Source organism: Mastigoproctus giganteus, chromosome 11 (assembly GCF_048544385.1).
Source record: "Mastigoproctus giganteus isolate SK-2022 chromosome 11, ASM4854438v1, whole genome shotgun sequence".
NCBI classification, from domain to species: domain Eukaryota; kingdom Metazoa; phylum Arthropoda; class Arachnida; order Uropygi; family Thelyphonidae; genus Mastigoproctus; species Mastigoproctus giganteus.
Genome location: NC_143585.1, coordinates 148,666,640 through 148,692,943, shown reverse-complemented (window position 1 = coordinate 148,692,943; position 26,304 = coordinate 148,666,640). Strand labels below are relative to the sequence as shown.

At 37.6% G+C, this 26,304-nt stretch overlaps 1 protein-coding gene across 2 annotated transcripts in view; it reads right to left on the bottom strand.

Annotated features, from left to right (window-relative positions):
* LOC150078510 (uncharacterized) overlaps positions 1–26,304 on the bottom strand; it is a 110,212-nt gene that overhangs the window by 52,872 nt on the left and 31,036 nt on the right. For both annotated transcript variants that reach the window (XM_090384850.1, XM_090384851.1), the window contains exon 3: positions 17,962–18,125. In XM_090384850.1, coding sequence (XP_090240976.1) covers positions 17,962–18,125 — 164 coding nt within the window. The remainder of the gene's footprint in view (positions 1–17,961; positions 18,126–26,304) is intronic.

Sequence of the window (26,304 nt, the reverse complement as noted above, 5' to 3'; positions counted from 1 at the left end):
AAATAAAATAAAATAAAATAAATAAATAAATAAATAATAAATAAAAAATTGCTGTACAATCTTTTCATGAAAGACAAATTCCTGGACAGTATTACAGAAATTTCAAGGAATTTCCCTTCATGGGACAGATTACAGAAATTATTCTCCATTCAATCCAGAAGCTTTCTACAGAACTTTGAAACAATGAGTAGAATCCAGCAGGCTGCTTGATAGTAAAAATGTTGATTTAGCAGTGTCGGCCTAGTACTTGATAGTAAACATTGGCATGAAGATATTAACTGTCAAGTGGCATTTGGTGAGAATGAAGTTAGAAAATTGGCAATTAGGTTTCAGTTAAATGAAAGAAATACAATTTGTCGATTTTGAGAAACCTAATTGAAAAGACAGTTTTGGAAGAATTGACGCATTTGATGAATGCTCTGAGTACGATACCAATTTCATCAAGTGAATGTGAATGAGGATTTTCACAAATGAATCTGATCACCAGCCCAACCAGAGTTTCGTTGATGACAAAAACAGTTTCTTCACTACTATTTCTTAAAATTGTAAGCCCACCACTGACATGCTTCGATCCAGCAAAATATGTTGATTCGTGGCTGCTTCGGAAACATCATTCAGCAAGAGACACAAACAGTAAGAAAAGAAGTCGGCATAGTATGTTGGATGAGAAATTAGTAAAAATTTGGAATATTCTATAAAACTTCATTATGAAAAATTTTTAATTATTTTTTTACTTAAATAAGTAAAAAAACAATTTAAAATAATTTTTCATAATGAAGTTTAATAGAATAATTATTACTTATTATTTTTTACTTAGTACTTATTTTTACTTATTTTCTTTTACTTAGTAGTTATTTTTACTTATTTTTTTATATACTTATATAATTTGATAGTATGAACCAGAGCTATAATGCTTAATACGTTCTACGTTGATATCAATGTTTGTAAAAGAATAAGAGAAGTTTACCTCACTATGATACGTAAAACACTTCTGTATGATACTCTCCATAAACTAAAACGAACACAATTAAAAAATTAAAAAGCTTATATAACAGTAAGAAATAATTAACAATACAGCAGATTCTCGATTTACCAGGACACTTCAAGACTCCAAATTAAAAAAAAAATTAACCAGAAATCATAAAATTCAAGTACTAACTGGAATAGGTATAAACATATATTTTGCAAGTCGTAAATAAGCGACAAGAACCGGCGTTATAAGTCGTCATTGGGAGATTATTGTACCAATTATCTTGCAACCCCCGTTGTCTTCACATCGGCTGCTCAAAAAAAAAAAAAAAAAAAAGAGAGAGAGAGACCAAATGTTTAGTTTGTATCGCGTTGATTGTTATGTTTCGTCAAACTGCAAAAATACAAATTTTGTTTCATTATTTATGTCAGGGATGTCAAAAATATTTTTTATAGTAAAATTTTTTTGTTTAGAAATCGCAAAAATGATGGGTAAATGCAAAAGAGTTGCACTTTCAGTTAAACAAAGACTTGAAATTATTCAAAAGTTTGAAAACAGTGCATCCGTTAAATCTCTAAAGAACCATTATAATGTTGGTGACCAAACCAAACACGACATTGTAAAAAATAAAGGGACACATTGTATTGGACACACGAGTAATACGTGGTAAGTTTTTTTATCTATAGCCATATTTTTTACTTAGGTTGCTGAACATTTTTCAATACAGTAAGTCCCCGACTTACGCAACTACGGATTTACGTAAATTTGTTTTCACTAAATCTTTTATTTTTAGGATTATAAAATTTAAAACAACAACAAAAAAAAATAATAATAAGCAGTCAATAATGACAATCATGGCATGCACAAATTGCACAAGTGAGATCGGAATAACAAGAAAAAAATAGAAAAAAAAAGAGAAGATTCTTACAATTATTTATATTTTTTTATATATATGACTGAAGATTTCAGTGACACTTAACCATAATAACAAAAACCCACAGAATTCCAACTATTGGTATTATTGCAAATGCAATAAGATCAAGTTTACTACCAGTTTATAATAGATTGCACTAACAGAAACGCCCAATAAAACGGAAAGTGCAAATGGTTTTTTTGTTGACCTCCACAAATGTGCTTTGGTAAAATGTGAGCTCGAGCTGGGTAGTAGTAGTAGTGGCATGTGATGCAAGAAAGCAAATGTATGAGCTTATGCAGCATCAGCCAACAAAAAAAAAAAAAAAAAAAAATCACCCCATTCTCTCCAAATGCCTGTCCAGTTCCTCCTTAAATTTATTCAACCTATCAACTTCCACAATGACAGCTGGAAGTTTGTTCCAGCAATTAACCACCCGCTGGCTAAAGGCAAATTTCCGCACATCTATTCTACATCTGTCTTTTCTGAATTAGATTTTATGCCCCCTTAGGTTCGTAATCTGAACAAATGGAAGGATCCCATCAGAATTCAGCGTGCTCAACCCATTCATGGCCTTATACACTTCAATCAGATCACCGCGCAGATGCCTAGTCTCCAGACACTGCAATTTGCAGAACTTAAGCCTCTCATGGTAAGAGGATCCCTTCATTCCCCTCACCAATCTTGTTGCCCTTCTCTGTACACGCTCAAGTAAATCTACATCCTTCCTAAAATGAGGCCTCCAGACCTGTACGCAGTACTCAAGACGTGGCCTGACCATTGCCTTATACAGAGGGATAATCACCTCCTTTTCCCTGCTAGCAAAATTCCTATATATCATTGACAAAGCCCCATGACCTGCCCTGGCAGCCTGTCTGCATTGCTCAGAAAACTTCATATCTGCCTGCACAATTACTCCCAGGTCTTTTTCATTTTCTACCACCTTAAGTGTAGTACCACACCGTTGGTACGTTTCTCTGGGGTTACTTCTACCCATATGCAGTACTTTGCATTTGTCAAGGTTAAACTTCAGTTGCCACTTCTTAGCCCATCTGCCCAAATTATCTAGATCCCGTTGCAGTAGCATACTGCCATTACTGTCATTAACAGCCCTGCCAACCTTTGTATCATCTGCAAACTTCGACATTAAACCTGATACACCTTCGTCAATATCAATGATAAATACAGTAAACCCCCGCAATTCGCGGTATCTGCATTCGTGGTTTCGCGTATTCGCGATCGCCGATTTAATATAAAATGAAACCTAAAAAATGTGAATTTTAAAGCGCCGTGAATATTTTCCGCCACAAAAAAACATGGGCGTGGATAAAATTATCTTTCCCGGTCAAAACAGCGTTCAGTGGGTGGGGGGAGAGGGGTGACAAAATCGCAAGCGTGGATGTTTCTCGCTAATCCTTGTTCTATGTGTTATGCGCTTGTTATGGAAGGTTTCGTCGTTTGCTTTTAATTTATATGCTTATAAATTGAATAAATTTATCAATTGCTATGCTTACAAAAGTGATAAATCTACCGTTTTGCAGTGTAAAACAGACTTTTTTCAGTGTGTTAACGGAAGAAAGTGACTTTATTGTGGACAAGTTCTTTCTAACCCCTACAAAAATATGACTACGAATAACAAGAGAAATGTGAAAATATCAAAGAAGGTGATGACATTAGCGAATAAAATTGAGTTATTAGATAAAATTTCTAATGGTGAAAGTGTCTCCTCAGTGGCAAAACATTATAAAATCAATGAGTCAACGGTACGATCAATCAAAAATCGGAAGAAAAAATCCGCCGTAGTGTCCGTGAAAACGCGCTAATTGCTTCAAAAATTTGCTCTGTAACTCGTGATGTTAAATTAGAAAAAAATGGAAAAAGCTTTAAATCTGTGGATAGAAGACCGAACTCAAAATAAAATTCCGTTAAATTCACTCATCATTCACGAAAACGCAAAACTCCTTATCAACGCTTTAGCGAAACTGGTGATAGCACTGGCGGGATAGGTTTTTTAGCTAGCAAAGACGCTGGTTTGAAAGATTTGTTTGAAATTTCTAATAAATATTACATTTAATATTACATTGTTTCTTATTTTCATTTCGATGCCATATGCTTGCATTTCACTATGCACTGTCTATGTACATAGTCATATTATGAAGGTACATATAATACATACATAGACAAAATTTTAGACTAGTTTTTCTTATATACTTTGGAACGGAATCCCTTTATTACTATGGGAGCCATAACTCAGTATTCGCGTTTTCGGTATTCGCGGCATTTCTCAGGAACGTAACCCCCGCGAATAGCGGGGGTTTACTGTATACAAAACAACAGTGGACCTAACACCGAACCCTGTGGGACACCACTAATAACATTAGTCCAAGAAGAGCAGCACCCATTGATTACCACCCTCTGTCTTCTCCCACTTAACCATCCTTTTATCCATTGTAGCAACTTACCCTTAATACCATTCTGCTCCAATTTGTACAATAGTCTTCCATGCGCAACAGTGTCAAAAGCTTTCCTGAAATCCAAATATATGATATCAAAATTATTTTTTGCATCCAGTTCCTTTGTAACCACATCATAATATCCTATCAAATTTGTCAGACAAGACTTTCCCTTAACAAACCCATGCTGTGTCTGAATTATTGCTGCAGTCTTGTCTAGATGATCCTGCAATGCATCTTTAACCAGCGACTCCATTATTTTACCCGGAACAGAAGTTAAACTAACTGGTCTGTAATTACTCGTGTCACCCTTCGATCCCCCTTTGTGAATTAGGGATACATTTGCACATCTCCAGTCGGTGGGAACCTCCCCTGAGTCCAAGGATGCTCTCATAATTACGGCTAAGGGTTTGCTTAGTTGCTTTGCCACCTCCTTTAATACAACTGGATAGATCCCATCCACCCCAGGTGCTTTTCTTACGTTTAACTTCAACTATTTCTCTTCCACTTTGCTCTCAGTTATTACAAAATCATTAAGTATCTTGCTACAATTTGATAACCTTCTGCCATTTTCAAACCTTAATAATTCCTCACGTGTGAATGTAGATGCAAAATACTCACATTCAGTTTGTTTGCTATCTGAGCAGGATCATCAACAGTCGAACCATCGATGTCAAGTGGACCAATCAGATTCATCCCCTTCCTTTTAGAGTTTATATAAGTAAAGAAATCCTTGCTGTTTTTCTTAGCATCTTTTGCCAAGGATTTCTCGTAATCTGCCTTCGCCTGCCAAACCTCCTTTGTCACCTGATTACAGATTAACTTATATCTGCCATAGGCTTCTGAGTCGCTTGATAATTTATATGCATCCCATGCATTTTTCTTCTCTGTCACGAGTCTCATTAGTTCATTTGACAACCATTTAGGCCTGAACCTTGAACAATATTTCTTAATAGGTATGAAACTTTTAGTAGTTGCCACGATTAATTCCGTGAATGCTTCCCACTTAGAATTTACTGTTGGTAACATTGTCAGTTGATCCCACTGTACAGAATTTAAAAACTGTCAGAGACCACCGTACTCGCCTTTACGGAAGCAAAAACCCTTTCCTTAACCCCTGATGGCAATGATATCTTTAAGTAAATCCCACGTCAGTACACTGTTATCACTGCCACCTAGTGGTTCTTTTATCTGCAAATTCCTAATACATGAATGATCACTGCTGATAACCAGATCAAGAGTATTACTTTCTCTGGTTGCCTCTTGAACATGCTGCTGCAGAAAACAGTCATCCAATATATCCACAAAAGTCTGACTAGTGTGTGAGTGCCCAACCCACAAGTTCCAGCCAATATCTGGGAAGTTAAAATCCCCCATTATAACACATTCCGATTTACTAGCCCACTCTATTTCTCTGTACAATTTTTCATTGTACTCATTCGAGTCATTAGGCCTATAACACACTCCTACTCTTATTTTTGCTTTCGCAGTGCTTATGTCACACCAAGCTGACTCAACAGTCCACTGTTCATCTATATCAACTGGATGCACTTCTTTTGATTTTATGTTTTTCTTTATTAACAGCATAACACCTCCTCCCTTCCTATCCTGTCTATCCTTTCTGTACACATTGTACTCCCCAAATTCCAGTTCAGCCTTCCTTTTATCTGTGTGACACCACGTCTCTGATATCCCAACAATATCCGCCTTTGATGTCTTGACCAACACTTCAAATTCATCAAATTTATTTACTATACTTCTAGCATTGGTATAAATGCAAGTATACATGCAGCTATTCTTATTTTTAGTTACTCTAACAGATCCCATATACCCACCTGTTTCACAATGACTGCCATCCGTCCCTGAAACCCCCAACATCCCTCGCTCCAGGTCGCTACTTATTCTAATAGAAGTTGTGCAAGAATCACCTTCACCTCTGCCTACGGCTACTGTTAAACTATTAGTCCTTGTATCCCCCCAAGCTATCAGTTTTCCGACCCACCTAACACTGCCTTGATAGCATCAGCAAATATTCTTGAACCCTTTCTATTTAAGTGTATCCCATCCCTGTAGAAGCAGTCTCTAGAAAATTTGAGCAGGTGTGCTGAGAAGTGGCAACTGAAGTTTAACATTGACAAATGTAAAGTACTGCCTATGGGAAGCAGTAACCCCAGAGTAACATATCAACTATTTGGTACTACACTGACAGTGGTAGAGAGAGAAAAAAAGACCTGGGAGTAATTGTGCAGGCAGATGAGGTTTTCTGAGCAGTGCAGATGGTCTGCAAGAGTAGCTCATGGTGTCTTGTCAATGATATACAGGAAGTTTTCTAGCAGGGATAAGGAGGTGATTATCCCCTTGTATAAGGCAATGGTTAGACGACACCTTGAGTACTGTATACAGGTCTGGAGGCTTCATTTTAAGGAGTACAGCTGCTGGAACGAATACAGACAAGGGAACAAGATTAGTGAATGTAACCAAGGCTTACTCTTATGAAGAAAGGCTAAAGTTTTGCAAATACAGTAAACCCTCTCTATTCGCGGGGGTTACGTTCCTGAGAAATGCCGCGAATACCGAAAACGCAAATACTGAGTTATGGCTCCCATAGTAATAAAGGGGTTCCATTCCAAAGTATATAAGAAAAACTAGTCTAAAATTTTGTCTATGTATGTATTATGTGTACCTTCATAATATGACTATGTACATACACAGTACATAGTGAAATGCAAGCATATGGCATCGAAATGAAAATAAAAAACAATTTAATATTAAATGTAATATTTATTAGAAATTTCAAACAAATCTTTCAAATCAGCGTCTTTGCTAGCTAAAAGACCTATCCCGCCAATGCTATCACCAGTTTCGCTAAAGCGTTGATAAGGAGTTTGGCGTTTTCACGAATGATGAGTGAATTTAACGGAATTTTATTTTGAGTTTGGTCTTCTATCGACAGATTTAAAGCTTTTTCCATTTTTTTCTAATTTAACATCACGAGTTACAGAGCAAATTTTTGAAGCAATTAGCGCGTTTTCACGGACACTATGGCGGATTTTTTCTTCCGATTTTTTGATTGATCGTACTGCTGACTCATTGATTTTATAATGTTTTGCCACTGAGGAGACACTTTCACCATTAGAAATTTTATCTAATAACTCAATTTTATTCGCTAATGTCATCACCTTCTTTGATATTTTCACATTTCTCTTGTTATTCATAGTCATATTTTTGTAGGGGTTAGAAAGAACTTGTCCACAATAAAGTCACTTTCTTCCATTAACACACTTGAAAAAGTCTGTTTTACACTGCAAAATGGTAGATTTATCACTTTTGTAAGCATATCTCTTTATAAATTGATAAATTTATTCAATTTATAAGCATACAAATTAAAAGCAAACGACAAAACCTTCCATAAAAAGCGCATAACACATATTGAACAAGGATTAGCGAGAAACATTCACGCTCGCGATTTTGTCACCCCTCTCCCACTGAGCGCTGTTTTGACCGGGAAAGATAATTTTAGCTACGCCCATGTTTTTTTATTGGGGGAAAATATTCACGGCGCTTTAAAATTCACATTTTTTAGGTTTCATTTTATATTAAATCGGCGATCGCGAATACGCGAAACCACGAATACAGATACTGCGAATAGCGGGGGTTTACTGTATACAGATTCTGGAGACTAGGACCTTGCGAGGTGATCTGATTGAGGTGTACAAAGCTTTGAATGGTTTGAGCATGCTCAATGCTGATAGGATTCTTCCTTTTGCTTAGAATAATTACCTGAAAGGGCATAAATTCAAATTGAGGAAAGAGAGTTGTAGGATAGATGTGCGGAAATTTTCCTTTAGCCAGTGGGTGGTTGATTGCTGGAACAAACTTCCATCTGTCGTAGAAGTTGATAGCTTAAATAGATTCAAGGCAGAACTAGACAAACATTTAGAGCAAGTGGATGGGTGAAATGAGAAGGGTGTGTGTGTGTGTGTATGTGTGTTTTTTTTTTTTGTTTTTTTTGGCTGATGCTATATAAGCTTGATTTCTTGTATCATGTGCCTTTGCTAATGCTAAGTGTTCTACGTATCATATTGAGGTAAACTTCTCTTATTCTTTTACAAATACTTGTATAATAAATTTATGCTTAATAAATTGTGTGTTAATATACTTAATTTGCTGTTCTTATTCAAAAAACATTACTACTCAAGTAACAATATCTGGAATTTTTTAGTGTCCTTTTAATTTTCAATTTTTCCTGATAGCAAAGAATGAGTACTGGCACCTATTTATTTTTACCAAAAAAAAGCACTGCTTACTGCATTCATTAGAGTTTACTGTGCAGTGTAATAAAATGTCACAACGTGCAGTTTAAAAGAAAGGGCAGAAATATTTGATTTAAAAAAATAATGGTTCTTAAGCTAGTTTTTAGCTTAAGAACTTAAGAAAACTGATCATACATTTACAGATGATGCAAAAAAAAAGAAAAAAGTGCAAAAGATCCAAATATTATTTCTTATAACCCTCCTGGTTTTTCACTATATTAAGTGAGATGTAAATGTTTCTCGTTATTACACAGGCTTTAACTTAATTATAAGGGCGGGCAACAATATGATCCCATGTTGTCCATGTTCATAACGTAAATGATGAATCTGCATAAAGGGTAATCATGGTGATATCAAACACTCAGTTACAACATCCAGTGGAGGCAAATGAGTAGGATATTTTGGATGTATAAATCCATTTGATGTGGCTATAGTTGGTATCCATCCCTCTTTTAACGAAGTATGACATGTATCACATGTCGTGAAAGTATTCACTTCTTGTAAATAAAATTAATTTTGAATTCATTTTGAAATAATTCATATGAAGTTGTTGGAAATGGTTTCAAATCTAATTGAAACCATAAACAATCACAAACATTACAACTAAATCCAAATGGGTTTTTGTACACTAGTTTTTCAAACTCACTGTCAGCTCGTGTAGACACTATAGGGATGTAATCAGGAATCTCATTATTAGACATTTCTAATTTCGCTTTGCTGGAGTTTTAGATTCCTGATAAGTATCAGGCATAGTAGAACTCAGTGGTTGAATTTCATTATGATTCAGAATAGTTTGAATTTCTAATTTCCTTTTTTTCCGTTCATGATATTCCTTCATTATTTCAGCTTGAGTTTTTTTTGGGTGGTTTGAGAACTCACAGGCATAACGAAACATTCTTGTTGAATTTCACGATATTCCTTCAAACAATGGGCTGTAGATTTTAGCACAGTCACTAGCATATTAATCATATTATTATTATTAATAGCCATATGATGCAAGGAAGCCTGAGGCTTATGCTGCACCAGAAAAAAAAAAGTTCCCGAGTTACCCTGAGAGAGAGAGAGAGAGAAAGAAAGAGAGAGAGAGAGAGAGAAAATCAAAAGTAGAAGGGAATCACCAAGAAAGAGAAGAATGATGATATCCAACTCAGGACCCTGGGTGTGCTAAGCCCATACTCACCGGATGTGAGTATGGGCTTATTGGACTTCTAGCGTACAATTGAGTTTTCTTGGGCACATGCATTGTACTTGTTGCATGCAGTGACACAACAAGTACAACGCATGCGCTTCGGGTTTCGTAACGATTTCTAGTGTAAAGTTTTTTTCCAAATAATGCTGGTAAAAACATTTTTAACGTCAAAAAAAAAACAAAAAAAACACAATTTTCCAGGATAAAGGAAAATCACTCTCTCCAAATTCTGTAATAGGGTGCTTACAGTCGAAAACAAGCTGACCGGAGCAAATTTCAGTGTTGGGAATATGCCTTAAATCTTTGCCATTGGCTGTGGATGCATAGATAGCAGCACGACTATCATTGCCACCTTGTTTTTAAGGTGGCAGTGGCTGTATGGGTTTTATGGGCACCACTAAATTGTGGAATGTTTTAGCTCTTAAAATCTAAAGGGATTAATTCTTAATCCTTTTAGCTCTCAATTCCTGCTTTCTGCAGAATCAACTCTATTGACGAGGCTAGTGGGGTCTGATGACGGGGCTCCTGGGAACCATGTGTTCAAAGTCGCTAAGTGGATTTCTTCTTTATTGATTTGAAATTATTGTTTTTCTATAACTTCTGATTTAAACTTAGTATTATAGTATTTTTTTTGTGAATTTCTGATTAATTTGTTGTATTTATTCTTTACTCGACCTTGTAATTGCATAAAAAACCACAGTCAACTTCTGCCAGCATTGTACTGACAGTAGCTTTGGAATATTGCTGCCATTGTTTTCTTATTAATATAGCAGATACTAGAAGTTTCTACGTAACTTGTAGCAGTGTAATCAGTATTAGCAGAGGATTATAAACTATAAATTTTGGCACTACTTACGTGTTTTAATAATTTAACTTATCACGTAGACCGTAACGTATGACAGTAATATTCATGAAGCTTTTAAAATCAGTGATTTGGCGTAAATATAATATAGTGTAAGAGTAGGAGACCAGCAGAATTACTTAAGTACAAGGCAATGCTAAAAAAAACCCGTGAGTTAGGGTTGAATTTGAAAGTGTCTGCAATTCTGCCTAGACACAATAGGGGGAAGTATATGATGAGAGCCTTGTCGATCAATTCGGCCCTGGAGAGATAGTGCAAGGCTCAAGGGGTAGAATTTTTCTCAGCCTGGTCTGTACTTGTTAATAGGAGAGACTGCAGGGATGGGATACACTTAAATAGAAAGAGTGCAAGAATATTTGCTGTTGCTATCGAGGTAGTGTTAGGTGGGTCAGAAAACTGTTAGCTTGGGGGATACACTGACTGATAGGTTACACTAGCCACTGGCAGAGATGAAAATGATTCTTGCACTGCTTCTATTGGAATGAGCAGCAGCCAGGGAAACAAGTTGTTGGCGATTTCATAGATTGCTGCGAGTTATCGCAGAACAAGTAAATACATGGGCTGTGCTAGAGCAGCCAGGAATAAGAACAGGTGCATCTATACTTGTGTGTACACCAATGCTAGGAGTATAGCAAATAAATTTGAGGTGCTGGTCAAAACATCAAAGGCAGATATTGTTGGCATATCAGAGATGTGGTTCCACACAGATATAAGGAATGCAGAACTGGAATTTGGGGAGGACGATGTGTACAGGAAAGATAGACAGAATAGGAAGGGAGGAGGGGTTATGCTGTTAGTTAAGAAACTAAAAAAAAATCAAGGCAAGCGCATCCAGTTGACATGGGTGAACAGTGCAATGTTGAGTCAGTTTGGTGTGACAAGCACTGAGAAAGCGAAAATGAGAATATGAGTGTGTTATAGGCCTAATGACTCTGATGAGTACAATAAACAATTGTGCAGAGAAATAGAGTGGGCCAGTAAATCAGACTGTCTTATAATGGGGGATTTTAACTTTCCAGATAATGACTGGGACCTCTGGATTAGTCACTTGCACACAGTAGCAAGATTTTTTTGGATTAAGTGGATGATTGTTTACTACAGCAGCATGTTCGAGAGGCAACGAGAGGGAGTAATACTCTTGATCATATCAGCAGTGATTCTTCATGACTTAAGAATCTGCAGATAAAGGAACCACTAGGTGGCAGTGATCACAGTGTACTGATGTGGGATTTAATTAAAGATGTAGCTACCATCAGGGGTAAGGGGAATGGTTTTTGCTTTCGTAAAGGTGACTACAGTGGTCTCAGAGAGTTTTTAAATTCTATACAGTGAGATGATGATGTTACCAATGGTGAATTCTAAATGGGATGCTTTCAGGGCATTAATCTTGGTGGGTACTAGGCTTTTCATACCAACTAAGAAATACTGTTCAAGGTTTAAGCCTAAATGGATGTGAGATGAATTAATGCAGCCCTTGGCAGAAAAGAAAAATGCATGGGATGCATATAAATTATGAGGCAACACAGCAGCCTATGGCAGATATAAGCTAGTCTGTAATCAAATCACAAAGGAGGTTAGGCAGGCAAAGGCAGATTACAAGAAATGTTTGTCAAAGGACGTAAAGAAAAACAGCAAATAGTTCTTAGATCCACTTGATATTGATGGTTCAACTGTTGAGGACCCTGCTCAGGTCCAACAATGAGTATTTTGCAACAACATTCACAAATGAGGATTTATTCAGAGAGGGGAATGCCAGCAGTTTATCTTGTTTTGTAATAACAAGAGCAAAGTGGAGGAGAAATTGTATAAGTTAAACATAAGAAAGGCACCTGGGGTGGATGGATCTATCCAGATGGGATCTATCCCGTAGAAAAAGCCGACTCGCAAAAAATGATTCACGCTTTTAAAACGGTTCGTATGGGTCTACAGTTTTGTGAAAATGTTCCTTATAATGTTTTTAATGCTCTGAACAAATGTGAGGTTTTCTTTGAGAATTGGACATTTTTTAATTGTACTGTGCAAACGAAAATTACAGATTTTTTTAATTTGTGATACTTACCGGCAAAAATTGTGTAAACATAATTTAAATAAGTGTTTTTGAAATAAAATACATTAAAAATAAATGTAGATTCATTTTTCATTTTCTAATTAAATAACAATTTCTAATAAAAAAGATATTCTCTGTATAACGAAATTTCTCTATAACAAATTTTTTCGCTGGATTTATCGAATTCGTTATAGGGAAGTCCGACTGTATTTCATTTGCAGTTTTTCTACTAAATCCTTATGCAGGCCTTTACTAAATCCTCAACCCTGCCCAGTAACTTACTAAAGCAACAATGAGCACTGACAGCAACACTGTCGTGTAAGAGAGTTTTCCAGGAAGTAATAGAAAACAATGCGAGACTGTCACGATTTTAAGCTTTCCGAGAAATATATAGCTATCCACTCGGAGGTTGAACAAACAAAATATTTGAAAATCAAGACATGATTAGTGAACGCCTGTTAGATTAAAAAAAAAAAAAAAAAAATGGTCTGTACTTGTTAACAGGAGAGACTGCTTCTACAGGGATGGGATACACTTAAATAGAAAGGGTGCAAGGATGTTTGCTGATGCTATCGAGGCAGTGTTAGGTGGGTCGGAAAACTGCTAGATTGGGGGGATACAAGGACTAAGAGATTAACAGTAGCCACTGGCAGAGGTGAAAGTGATTCTTGCACTGCTTCTAGTGGAATGAGCCGCAGACTGAAAAATAAGATGCAGGATATTTCAGAGACTGCTGGGAATCATTGGGGTACAAGTAAACAAATGTGTTGTGTTAGGGTAGCTAAGAAAAAGAACAGGTGCATGTATACTTGCGTGTACACCAATGTTAGGAGTTTAGTAAATAAATTTGATGAATTTGAGGTATTGCTCAAAACATCAAAGGCAGATATTGTGGGGATTTCAGAGACGTGGTGTCACACAGATATAAGGAATGCAGAACTGGAATTTGGGGGGTACAATGTCTACAGAAAGGATAGACAGGATAGGAAGGGAGGAGGGGTTATGCTATTAGTTAAGAAATACATAAAATCCAAGGAAGTGAAGCCAGTCGACATTGCTGAACAGAGCAGTGTCGAGTCAGTTTGGTGTGACATAAGCATTGAGAGATCAAAATTGAGAGTAGGAGTGTGCTATAGGCCTAATGACTCTGATGAGTATAATAAGAAATTGTACAGGGAAATAGAGTGGGCCAGTAAATCAGACTCTCTTATAATGGGGGATTTTAATTTCGTAGATATTGACTGGAATTTGTGGGTTGGTCACTGACACACTAGCAAGGCTTTTGTGGATTTATTGGATGATTGTTTTCTACATCAGCATGTTCGGGAGGTAACTATAGGGAGTAATACTGTTGATCTGATTATCAGTAGTGATTCTTCATGCATTAAGAATCTGCAGATAAAGGAACCACTAGGTGGCAGTGATCACAGTGTGCGGAAGTGGGATTTACTCAAAGAGGTAACTACCATCAGGAGCAAAGGGAAGGGTTTCTGCCATAAAGGCAACTACGATGGTCTGAGACAGTATTTAAAGTCTATATAGTGGGACCAACTGATGATATTACCAACAGCAAATTCAAAATGGGAAGCATTCAAAGAACTTATCTTGTAAGTTACTAGGCTTTACATACCAACTAAGAAATATTGTTTAAAGCTTAGGCCTAAATGGATGTCAGATGAACTAATGAGACATATGGCAGAGAAGAAAAATGCATGGGATACATATAAATAAACATGTGACACAGAAGCCTATGATAGACATAAGTTGTTCTGTAACCAAGTTACAAAGGAGGTTAGGCAGGCGAAGGCAGATTACGAGAAATCTTTGGCAAGGGATGCAAAGAAAAACAGCAAAGAGTTCTTTACTTATGTAAACTCTAGAAGGAAGGGGATGAATCAGATTGGTCCACTTAATATCGATGGGTCAACTGTTGATGATCCTGCTCAGGTAGCTAACAAACTAAATGAATATTGTGCATCGACATTCACACATGAGGAATTATTCAGCGAGGGGAATGCCAGAGGTGTATTCAGTAAGCTAGAGAATTTTGTAATAACTGAGAGTAAAGTGGAGGAGAAATTGTTGAAGATAAATACAACAAAGGCACCTGGGGTGGATGGGATCTATCCAGTTATATTAAAGGAGGCAGCAAAGGAAGTAAGCAAACCCTTAGTCATAATTATGAGAGCTTCCTTGGACTCAGGGGAAGTACCCATGGACTGGAGATGTGCAAATGTGACCTCAATTCACAAAGGAGGATCAAAGGGCGACACAAATAATTATAGATCTGTTAGTTTAACTTCTGTTCCCGGAAAATTAATGGAGGCACTGGTTAAAGTTTTGTTAAACCTTTTGTTAAACACTGGTTAAACCACACAGCATGGTTTTGTTAAGGGGAAGTCTTGCCTGACCAATTTGATTGGATAGTATGATGCAGTCACAAAAGAACTGGATGCAGGGAATAACTTTTATATTATATACTTGGATCTTAGAAAGGCTTTTGATACTGTTGCACACGGAAGACTGCTGCACAAACTGGAGCAGTGTGGCATTGGAGGGAAATTGCTGCTATGGATAAAGGGAGAAAACAGAGAGTGGTAATCAATGGACACTGCTCATCGCGGACTAATGTTATTAGTGGAGTCCCTCGGGGTTCAGTATTGGGTCCATTATTGTTTTCTGTATTTATAAATGATATTGATGATGGTATATCAAGCTTAATGTCCAAGTTTGCCGACGATACGAAGGTTGGTAGGGTTGTCAACGACACTACTGACACTATGCTACTGCAACAGGATCTGGAAATGTTGAGCAGATGGGCTGAGAGGTGGCAAATGAAGTTTAACATTGACAAATGTAAAGTACTACATATGGGAAACAGCAACCCCAGAGCAACGTATCAACTCTGTGGTACTACACTGACAGTGGTAGAGAATGAAAGGGACCTGGGGGGTGGTTGTGCAGGCAGATATGAAGTTTTCTGAGCAGTGCAGACGTGCTGCAAGAGTAGCTCATGGTGTATTGTTGATGATATATAGGAATTTTTCTAGCAGGGATAAGGAGGTGATTATTCCCTTGTATAAGGCAATGGTCAGGCCACACCTAGTGTATACAGGTCTGGAGGCCTCATTTTAAGAAGGGTGTAGAGATGCAGGAACGAGTACAGAGAAGGGCAACAAGATTGGTGAATGGAACAAAGGGGTGCTCTTACGAAGAAAGTCTTACGTTTTGCAAATTACAGTGTCTGGAGACTAGGCACCGGTGAGGTGATCTGATAGAGGTGTATAAAGCCTTGAATGGTTTGAGCATGCTCAATGCTGATGGGATTCTTCCTCTTGCTCAGAATAATCACCTGAGAGGGCATAAATTCAAATTGAGGAAAGACAGATGTAGGATAGACGTGAGGAAATTTGCCTTTAGCCAGCGGGTGGTTGGTTGGTGAAACAGACTTCCATCCCTTGTCGTGGAGGTTGATAGCCTGAATAAGTTTAAGGCTCAGCTGGACAGGTATTTCGAACAAACAGAGGGGTTAAGTGGAAGTGGTTATTTTTTATTTATTTATTTTTTATTTTTTGGCTGATGCTGCATAAGCTTGCTTTCTTGCATCAAATGCCTCTACTAATGCTAATGCTAAATAGATAAAACATATAGTTATTTACCTTTAGAGAGGAAATTTTTAATGTTTTATTTTTCATAATTTCATAGATTTAAAAAATTCAACTGTCCGTTATTCTCGTACCACCAGTTGAGAAACGATGATATAGAGTATATCCTCGTTAATTCAATATCAGATTATTTAAAATGGAATGTATTTCAAAGATGCTATCGTTCCCCAACCAGTGATATAAGATTTCATATGCATTTTAATATATGGATTATTCAAAATACACCTACAATTAAATTTGAAGTCTTGAGTCCCACACATGTTTAAATAAAAAAAGCCTGGATAAACCAACTAAAGGTAAACATTGTTAAAATGTCAGCGAATGGATGTATAATAAAAATTTTAACAATAATATATGCAGAGTACTGCATATACTTTAAATTTAACATTTCTGTTTACTTCCTCAAGAACAGCAGATAATTAAATGATTGTAACTCATGTTATGGGTGTACAAGTAGTCCATTTTGTTTGCACCATGGAGGAAGTAGGGAAAAAAAATATTTTTTTTTCTTGCATATGAGTTTCATAATGCAGCTCAATGTATATGAGGTATATATTGAAACAAATCCTATTGTTTATCATGCACAATTGTACATTTGAGAGAGACCATATTTTGGAATATCACTTGGGTGATCTTTTACTTGAGCATCACAGCATGAAACATTCATGCTGTGATGACGCTCCTGTGATTCCAATTGGCAAATAGAGTAAGGAGGCACACATGCTCTGTCACAGCATGTGTGTCATTTACTCTTTTTCTAGCAGTAAAGTTAATATTTTGGTTTAATGCTGGTAACTATCATTCTGTGGTGATTATAGGGATCAGAGCTACTGTATTATATATAATAAAAATAATGAATTACCCCTGAACAATCAGACTACATGCATAACCTTCATAAAGCCAGAATTTTCAAAATTCTGACATGTGTTTGGTCAAGAGGATGCTGAATTTGTGAGTTTCTACTATATTTACATATGATTATCTCCTATACCCATTCTTTACTCTCTTCATCAGAGAGCAAAGAATGGGGACTGGTTTCTCGTACTCAATGTTTTTTTGTTGTACCCTCATCAGTGGTTTCATTTCATATATTCTTAAAATTTAAATATGAACCGGAGCCTGTAACTATTCAATGCTTTTTTCTTTTATCTTGACAGTTATACAGTGACAAAAATTTGAACTCCTCAACTTAATGTTTTCGGTCTAAGATAATTCACTTAACCAGTTCTCATAATGTATTTGTATCCAACAACAGTGCAGTGTGAGAAATCAAGTGCACATGCATGCAAACACACATTTCTGTAGACCAATGTTCAAGACTGGGTGACTGATAAATACAGTAGATGATTCATTTTGACAATAAATCATTGTCAAAATGATTAATTATAATCTCTTTAGATCTGGTGGTCATGTTGGAATATAAACACAGCAAAACAGACAAATCTTTCCTTGAGAAAACAAACATTTGTAAATGATTAAACTTTTATATGGGAAACTAAATTTCAATTTCACATTATTTAAATGCTAAAATAATTTTAGATGCACCTACTGTTTTCTATCCAAGATTTCCTTACAGATTAATTCCCAAAATTGTTTATGTTTCTGCTCTGCCTTGTGAAATGCTTCTGTGCCATTTCTCCATATTGGTAAAGGGTCTACTTGGCCTTTTTGCTTCACATTAGCAAGCAGTCTTCTTTTTTTAGTTTGACGAAGCTTTCACAAAATTAAAAAAGGTTACTATTAGCATTAGTGGTCAAAGGATGAAAACAAGCAAACTTATTCTGTACTTATTATACAATAATAAATTCCCCACTTCCTTAAATTATTCTCAATGCTGGAAACTGCCTATTGAGTTCAACTTTGAATACTAACAAGCTCACTCTCAACCACATTAGAAGGTAATTTATTCAAATTTTCTACAACACATAGATAAACTTTGTGAGATCCAGTCTTTTGCTACTCCTTAAGCAGCAGAAGACTGGATTTCATGAGGGGAGTATCTGTAAAATAAATGAGGAGGTATCTTCTCTGGTAGGTGTCACTGCCAGTGAAAATATACCTCCTTTGTTTATATTATTGATCCCATATTGATCCTCATATATCTCAGTTAAATTCTTCCAAAGATAGAGTAGCCAAGCTTCAAAGGACACACCTAGAGGCCTCATTTTAAGAAGGATGTAGGGCTGTTGGAACAAGTACAGAGAAGTGCAACAAGATTAGTGAACAGAACAAAGGGTTGCTCTTAAGAAGAAAGGCTAAAGTTTTGCAAATTACAGTGTCTGGAGACTAGACACCTGCGAGGTGATCTGATTGAAGTGTATAAAGCCTTGAATGGTTTGAGCATGCTCAATGCTGATGTGATTCCTCCTCTTGCTCAGAATAATCACCTGAGAGGGCATAAATTCAAATTGAGGAAAGACAGTTGTAGGATAGATGTGCAGAAGGTTGCCTGGCAGCGCTTCCGTAGCCAGGTGGGAAGGAGCTGCAGTGCGTAGCACACGCTTCTTGATTAGACTGGGGTTCGAGCCCGTCACCACCAAATACAGAGGATGCGGAAAGGTCAGGGAATGACCACCGCATATCCTGGAGCAATATGGCCTTAGTTGCTAATGCTCCTAAAAACCAAACAAACAAACAAAAACAAACAGAAGGTTGCCTTTAGCTAGTGGTAGAAGTTGATAGCTTAAATAGATTCAAGGCAGATCTTGACAAACATTTGGAATGAGGGGATGGGTGAAATAAGGGTTTTTTTTTTTTTTTTGGCTAATGCTATATAAGCTTGCTTTCTTGCATCATATGCCCTTGCTAATTCTAATTAACAGATTGCAATGTGCTTTCCTTGCTACACATTTATGCTCATAGAAAATTTTAACTGGTTGTACTATAACACCCAAGTGTTTCTCATTATGAATCACCGTAAACTCCTCCCTCCTAGTCTATAGGTAACCTGGGGGTTTTGCTCCTCAGGTGCCAGACCTTTCATTTAGCAGCACCAAACCTTAGTTGCCATTTTCCAGAAATATAGCCTGTTCATGTATCCAACTATAAAAACTACCAGTGCTGTGAAGAGGCCCCAGGGGTAGGCAGCATACATTCAGTTATAGTAAAAATGGCAGCATGTTCAGTGCACCAAACAAGCCGTTAGGAATGTTACAGAGATCGATATTAGATTTTGACATATCCCATTGGACTGGTGAAGTGCTAATGTCTCCCTAGTCTACATAAAGGACTAGGGAGACATCAGCACATCTCCAGTCTGAGGGGGATCATACTAGAATCTAATGATCTGTATAATTACAGAGATCAACATCATTAGATTTTGACAGATCCCATTGGACTGGATGCTGCTAGATACGAATACACTTTACACTTTACTTTGGACTGGAGAAGTGCTAATGTCTCCCTAGTCCACATAAGGGAAGATCTAAAGAGGTGATGGGCAACTACAAACTGGTGGGTTGCCCATCACCTCTTTAGGTTCCTTCTTATGGATTAAAGAGACATCAGCACTTCTCCAGTCTGAGGGGGATCATACTAGAATCTAAGGAACTCTATAACATTCCTAATGGTTTGATGACAAACGTGCTACCAACCTCTTGTGCCCCCCCTCACCCACAGAAATAGTAGTTTTCCTGATAGACACCACTATCACTGATTTACTCTGGTTTTAATGTACTTTTAGTTGTAAATATTTTTGCAAAGTACTTGCTCAACTCATTTGCCACTGTGACTGAATTATTTATGATTTCACTGCTTTGATGTCAAGGGGCAGGGGAAATGTTATTTGATTTAGCCGCTTCTTTTTTGCACAACACTTCAAAAATCCAGCATTTTCTGAATATTTCACAAGGTCGATTGACTGTACACAGATAAAAGGGAAAAAGACTAGCTGAACTTGAAAAAAAAAAAAAAAAAAAAAACTGTTTTACACTGTTTTTCTAGACTATATGTAATTGTTGATAGGTATGAGCAACATATAAAATCTTTCATTCTGTCAGACATTCAATACTAGTTCACAGTGTAGTACATAAGTTATATATATATATACTGTCCAGTCAAAACAGTATGACACTCCCCGCCCCCATGTTTCAGCCATTCCTACACACTTGGTTGCACACAGTTTGCACAAAGAAGTGGTAAACGTGATACAAAGGTTCATGCATGTAGTTCAAGTGAAGAGCATGACTGACATGGGAAAGAGAAGCAATTGGTGGACTTTAAAAAGGGGATAATTGTTGGGGTTAAAGGGTAGCATAGTGTTATCACAGAAACTACAAATCTTGTGATTGTTCATTGAGTGCTGTAGTTAAGGTGTTACAAAAGCTTATGGATAGTGAACAGAATAGCAGTGGCCAGGCCAATGGCAAGCATCTACACCCTCATTGACAGTTGTAGTGAACATAGACTGTCCTGCGTTGCGTGAGCTGATAAATGGAAAACAATGAAATGGCTGACCATGAAATTTAACCAGGGGGAGACAACCAGCTGTTTCCAAGACCACGATCCAATGAACCCTCCCTGTATGAGCTTGCAGAGCAGATGTCCAGTCAAGATATCCATGCTTGGGGCCACCCATCACCAATGGTGTCTAAAGTTTGCATCTGAACGACATCATTGGACCACTAATGACTGGGAAAAAGAAAAAAAAAAAAAAAACTTGCCTTTTCCAATGAATCTCGCTGTTGTGCTTGGATTTTTCTGGTGGAAAGGCTACTTAGGCCATATTGCACCTATCATAGTAGTTAGTACTGATATGATTGGCTTCTATGGAAGCAGTTAGAAATGGTTATATAATCCTATTCGTTTCAGAAAGAAAAAAAAATCTGTAAGGTTTGAATTTTCGCCTATGATATGGCTAAGTGACAATTCTTGTAAGTTTGAGAGAGAAGTGAATGAAATTAGTCCGGAGTTGTTATACAAGATGCATTCCAGGAGTATGTGTTTTATTGTGAGTGGCTTGTGGCAATGTGAACACTGTGGAGGGTCATTACCTGATAACAGGAATAGATGGGTCAGATGGGTGTGGCCTATTCGGGCTCTGGCCAGGACTACCTCTTCTTGCCTGTTTGTGCGAAAATTGGAGGCCCATAATTGCGGTATAGGTTTAATTTCAAAGAGTTTGTTATGAATGTGCGTTTGCCACTGTTGTTTCCATCGTTCCTTACATATATTTCGTATATGTACTTTGTAATCACTGAATGGGACCAGAAAATTCATTGGGGATATGCTGGATGGATGCTTGGCAGCATCATCTGAAATTTCATTTCCTGGTATTCCAGTATGGCCTGGGATCCAACAGAAGACAACATTTTGCCGATGATCTCGGAGACGAATCAACTCTAATCTGATTGGCTGTAGTAACGGATGAGTAGATGGGAAAATCTTTTGCATTGCTAATAGGACACTTTGCGAGTCTGTGTAGATTATGCTCTTTTCGATTGAGAGATGGGAAATGTTTTCCAGAGCAAGCTTTATGGCATATAATTCAGTGGTGTAACTGCTGCATTCTGTCGGAAGTGATAGTGTCATGGAATACCACTGCTGCACCTGATCCATTCTCAGACTTTGAACCGTCAGTATATATTTTCGCAAAGTCAGGATAACTTTGTAAATGTGCAGTGTGCAGCTGCTGGATGTTAATACCCGTTAAAGAGTGTTTCCCCCATTTAGTGGAAATAATAGTCACAACATGGCATGATGACAGACCAGGGAGGAACGTGATCTGTAGGTTCTTGGTGGACTTTATTGAGTTGTATGTTCCAGTTTTCTGCTAGTTCCATTAATCTACTACCTGCAGGCCTAGTTGCTTGTGGTTTGTTTCTATAAAACATTGTGAGTGGCAGATCATTAAATAACGACCAATTAGGATGGGTCGACTGACTTTGGATCTTGGCTGCATAGTTCAGTAATAACATCTTTCTTCTGATGTTTAGAGGAGCTTCGTAGGCTTCTACATAGAGACTTTGCACTGGAGATGTTCTGAACGCACCTAGAGCTATTCTTAGAGCTGAATGTTGAATAGGGTTGAGACGAGATAAGGCACTTTCCCTAGCAGAATCGAAGACAGGTGCACCATAGTCAGACGAGATCTAATTATGGATCAAGCAAGGTGTAACGATCTGCTCCCCAGGTTGTTGCTGATAAGGCTCTGAGTATGTTCATTTTCTTTTGGCAAGCTGTCCGGAGATGTTCAATGTGTTTTTGATAATTTAACTTACTGTCAAAAATTAAGCCAAGCAGACGAATACTATTTGCTATTGGAATAAGATGGTTATCTAATTGGAGTTCAGGATCAGGATGCATTTTACGTATGGTACAGAAATGAATGGCAGTAGAGTTCTGGCTGGATAGTCTGTAACCGTTTTGTGTCATCCAAATCTGGATCTGATTTATTGATATCTGCAATTGTCTCTCAATGTAGTTCATGTTTTGAGAGTGGCAGGAGATTGTGAGATCATCGGCATAAAGATATGAGTCCACTGTTTTCGGAATAAGTTCAGTTAAGTGATTAATTCTAATTGCAAATAGAGTAGCATTGAGAATGGACCCTTGAGGGACTCCTTTTGGCAAATTTGGCAATATGGCAAATTTCCTCTCAGGCCAAGAGAATACAGATCCTTTAAAATGCCGAAACGCCATGTGGTGTCAAAGGCTTTCTCAATATCCAGACAGACCATAACGAGATGCTCCTTTTTTGATGAATGCATTTCTGATGTTTGCTTCGGCTTTAATCATAAGGTCCAATGATGATCGATTATTTCTGAATCCAAATTGGTTGTTATTGGTTAAATTTTGGGACTCAAGATACCAAGTCAGATGGCAGTGAATCATTTTTTCGAGGGTTTTGCTCAGACAACTGGTAAGTGAAATTGGTCTGTAGTTTTGAGGAACAGAATAGTCTTTACCAGGTTTTGGGATAGCCAGAACGTAGCAATGACGGCAGGAGTTTGGGTATGTATGTTCAGTGAATATTTGATTGAGGAAGAACAGCAGTGATGACTGTGACTTTGGATTTAAATTTTTGAGCATTATATAAAATATCCCATCAGGGCCAGCGGCACTGTTCCTTGTGTTGGTAAGAGCATGCTGAAGTTCAACCATGGTAAATGGTTGATTATATGTTAGTGCACATCTGTCAGTGAAATTCAGTTTGGATTTTTCAGTTACACCTTTAATTTTTTCAAATGATTGGTCATAAGAAGTTGTGGAGGACAACTGAGAAAATACAGATCCTAGTGCATTTGCGATTTCTGCAGGAGTAGAGAGCTCCTGTCCATTCCAGTTAATTAGTGGAGTAGATGTTGGAGGAATTTTGCCATTTAACAATTTTATCTTATTCCAGATCAGTCTGATGTCTGTATTTTTATTAACTGAGGAAGCGAATTTAATCCAAGATTCTTTTTTTGCTTTCCGTCTGATATTACGGGCTCTTGCTCTAAGTCACTTATAATTAATAAGATTGGAAGTGGTTGGATTTTTGTGGAATTGATTCCAAGCTTTGTTTTTCTCTTTTTTTGCATTGTTGCACTCTTCGTTCCACCAATAATTTAATTTTCGCCTTTTCCTGACTTGGTATTGTGGAATTGCAGCGGTTGCAGCTGTTAGAATTTGGTTTGTTATATGTTCAGTAACATGGTTGATAGAAGAGCACTGTATGATATGGTTGTCGAACGAGACAAGCGTGCTATATTTTATCCAGTCAGCCTTTGGAAATTTCCATTTTACTGGATTGTCTGTTGGTAATGAACAGGAAGTTTGAACTTTGCATAGTATTGGAAAATGATCGCTGTTGTGAGGATTGTTAAGAGTTACCCACTGGATACTTGGATAGAGCACTGGAGAGCAAATGGAAAGGTCTATTGCGGAGGTTGATCTGGTAGGAAAATGAACATAGGCAGGAGAGCCAGTATTCAACAATGTTAAATCCTCTCTATCTATTAACGTTTCAACAAGCTTTCCAAGCCTGTCTAAGCTGGAAGAACCCATAATGGGTGGTGAGCACTGAAGTCACCTAGTAGACAGAAGGGAACTGGTAGTTGCAACACAAGATCTTTGATTTCCTGAATAGAATATGGACGATTAGGTGGAAGATAAATTGAGACCAATGTAACGGTGATTCCAATTACTATGCGTGTGGCAACAGCTTCTAAAGAGGTTTGCAATGGAATGCATCTGGAAGGAACTCTTGAGTCCAACAGGATGGCTACTCCTCCATGAGCACTATTAGTGTCAGATCTATCTTGTCTGTAGATAGTGTAATTTTTGACTTTAGTGGAAACATGGGGCATCAAGTCGGTTTCCTGTAGGCACATGGCAACAGGATTGAAGCAGTGAATTAGTTCATTGATATCATCGAGGTTGCTGCGAAAACCTCTACAATTCCATTGAATGATGTGTTCCATTATTTGGTTTTGTTTGTGAAAGATGTATCTGACTGCTTTTTATAAGTTGATTGTTTATGATGTTCCGGTTTTGGTTTTTCTTTTTGGGGAAAAGTGGGACGTCCTGATTCATTGCTATCGTCCATATCATATTCTGCATGTATTTCAAGCAGTTCTTCTTGACCGATAGTATCATCTGTATCCATGCTTGTTAGGTATGATACTTTCGTCTCAGCAGAATGCGATCTTTGCAAATTATCTGCTGACTGATGATGCGGAGGTCTCTGGGTTGGAATTGTGAGTGGGGTGTTATTGCTTTGGTCTATTGAATTTGGTTTAGATGGATGCTGGACCGAGAGTACTGATCGTGCCCAGTCTGATATTGATATTTTTGGAGAGATGGATACTTCAGTCTGACATGCCACTGATTCGTGTCTGAGAATGGTAGAAGCATAAGTGCGTTTTGGCATACTTAAGTTGATCTGTTTTTTTGCTTCTTGGTAAGAGACTTTATTTTCGATTTTATACTTTTGTATTTTTTTCCCTATCTTCCATAATTCACAGTCTTTTGAGTAAGCTGGATGTTTGCCGCTACAATTAGGACACTGTGGTCTTGGAGCTTTGCATTCTGCTTGTGTGTGATTTTTGCAGCTGCAGTTTGGACGTATAGCGTCTCCACGGCATGCTGTCTGAGAATGGCCGAACTTTTGACATTTATAGCATCTGAGCGGATTTGGGATATATATGGCCTAATGCGACAATTCAAGTAACCTGCTTTGACAAAACCCAGTAGATTTGGAGTACTGAAAGTCAAGATTATGTTTCACGTGGAAGTTAAGTTGCCGTCTTTTCTGATCATGATACGTTTTGCATGAGACACATTTTGATCTTTTAGCTCCTGGACAATTTCTTCCTCGGAAACGTTTAATAGATCCCATTCAGAGATCACTCCTTTGGAAGAATTCAGTGTGTTGTGTGGGGTAACCTGAATCGGTATTCCGCTTAAGGAAGTAAGTTGTAGTAATAAATCAGAATGTCTTGAGTAACAAGTCTCCAGTAGTAGATCTGACTGGAGACGTTTAACCATTTTTGGTGAACTTGCAGCGTTTTCTAGGCATCTCTGGATGATGAAAGGTGAGAGCTTGCTCACAGGTTGAGATGACAAAAAGTGTATTATGAGGAAAGCTGGAGATTCCTGCTTCCTAGTGTCTTTTTTAAGTCTCTTTGAAAGAGAGAAGTCATGGTCGGTGTCATTGTCATGTCAAGTTGAGAGCACTTCGGCTCTAAACGTGGAAATTCACTTGTTTCCATTATTGCTCCTTTTAGCCCCGAGGGTTGGTTCCCCCCCCCAAGGTTACCGGCCCCGCCACGTGGAGGCAGGAGCGGTGCCACCAGTGACCAAGCGGTTGTTTAAGTTAGTGGATTTGGTTAGTGATATATATAAATATAAAGAATAAGAAAGGTGGATTGCCTTTCTGGGTTCTTACTTTTGACTTTTAAAGTGCAGACCC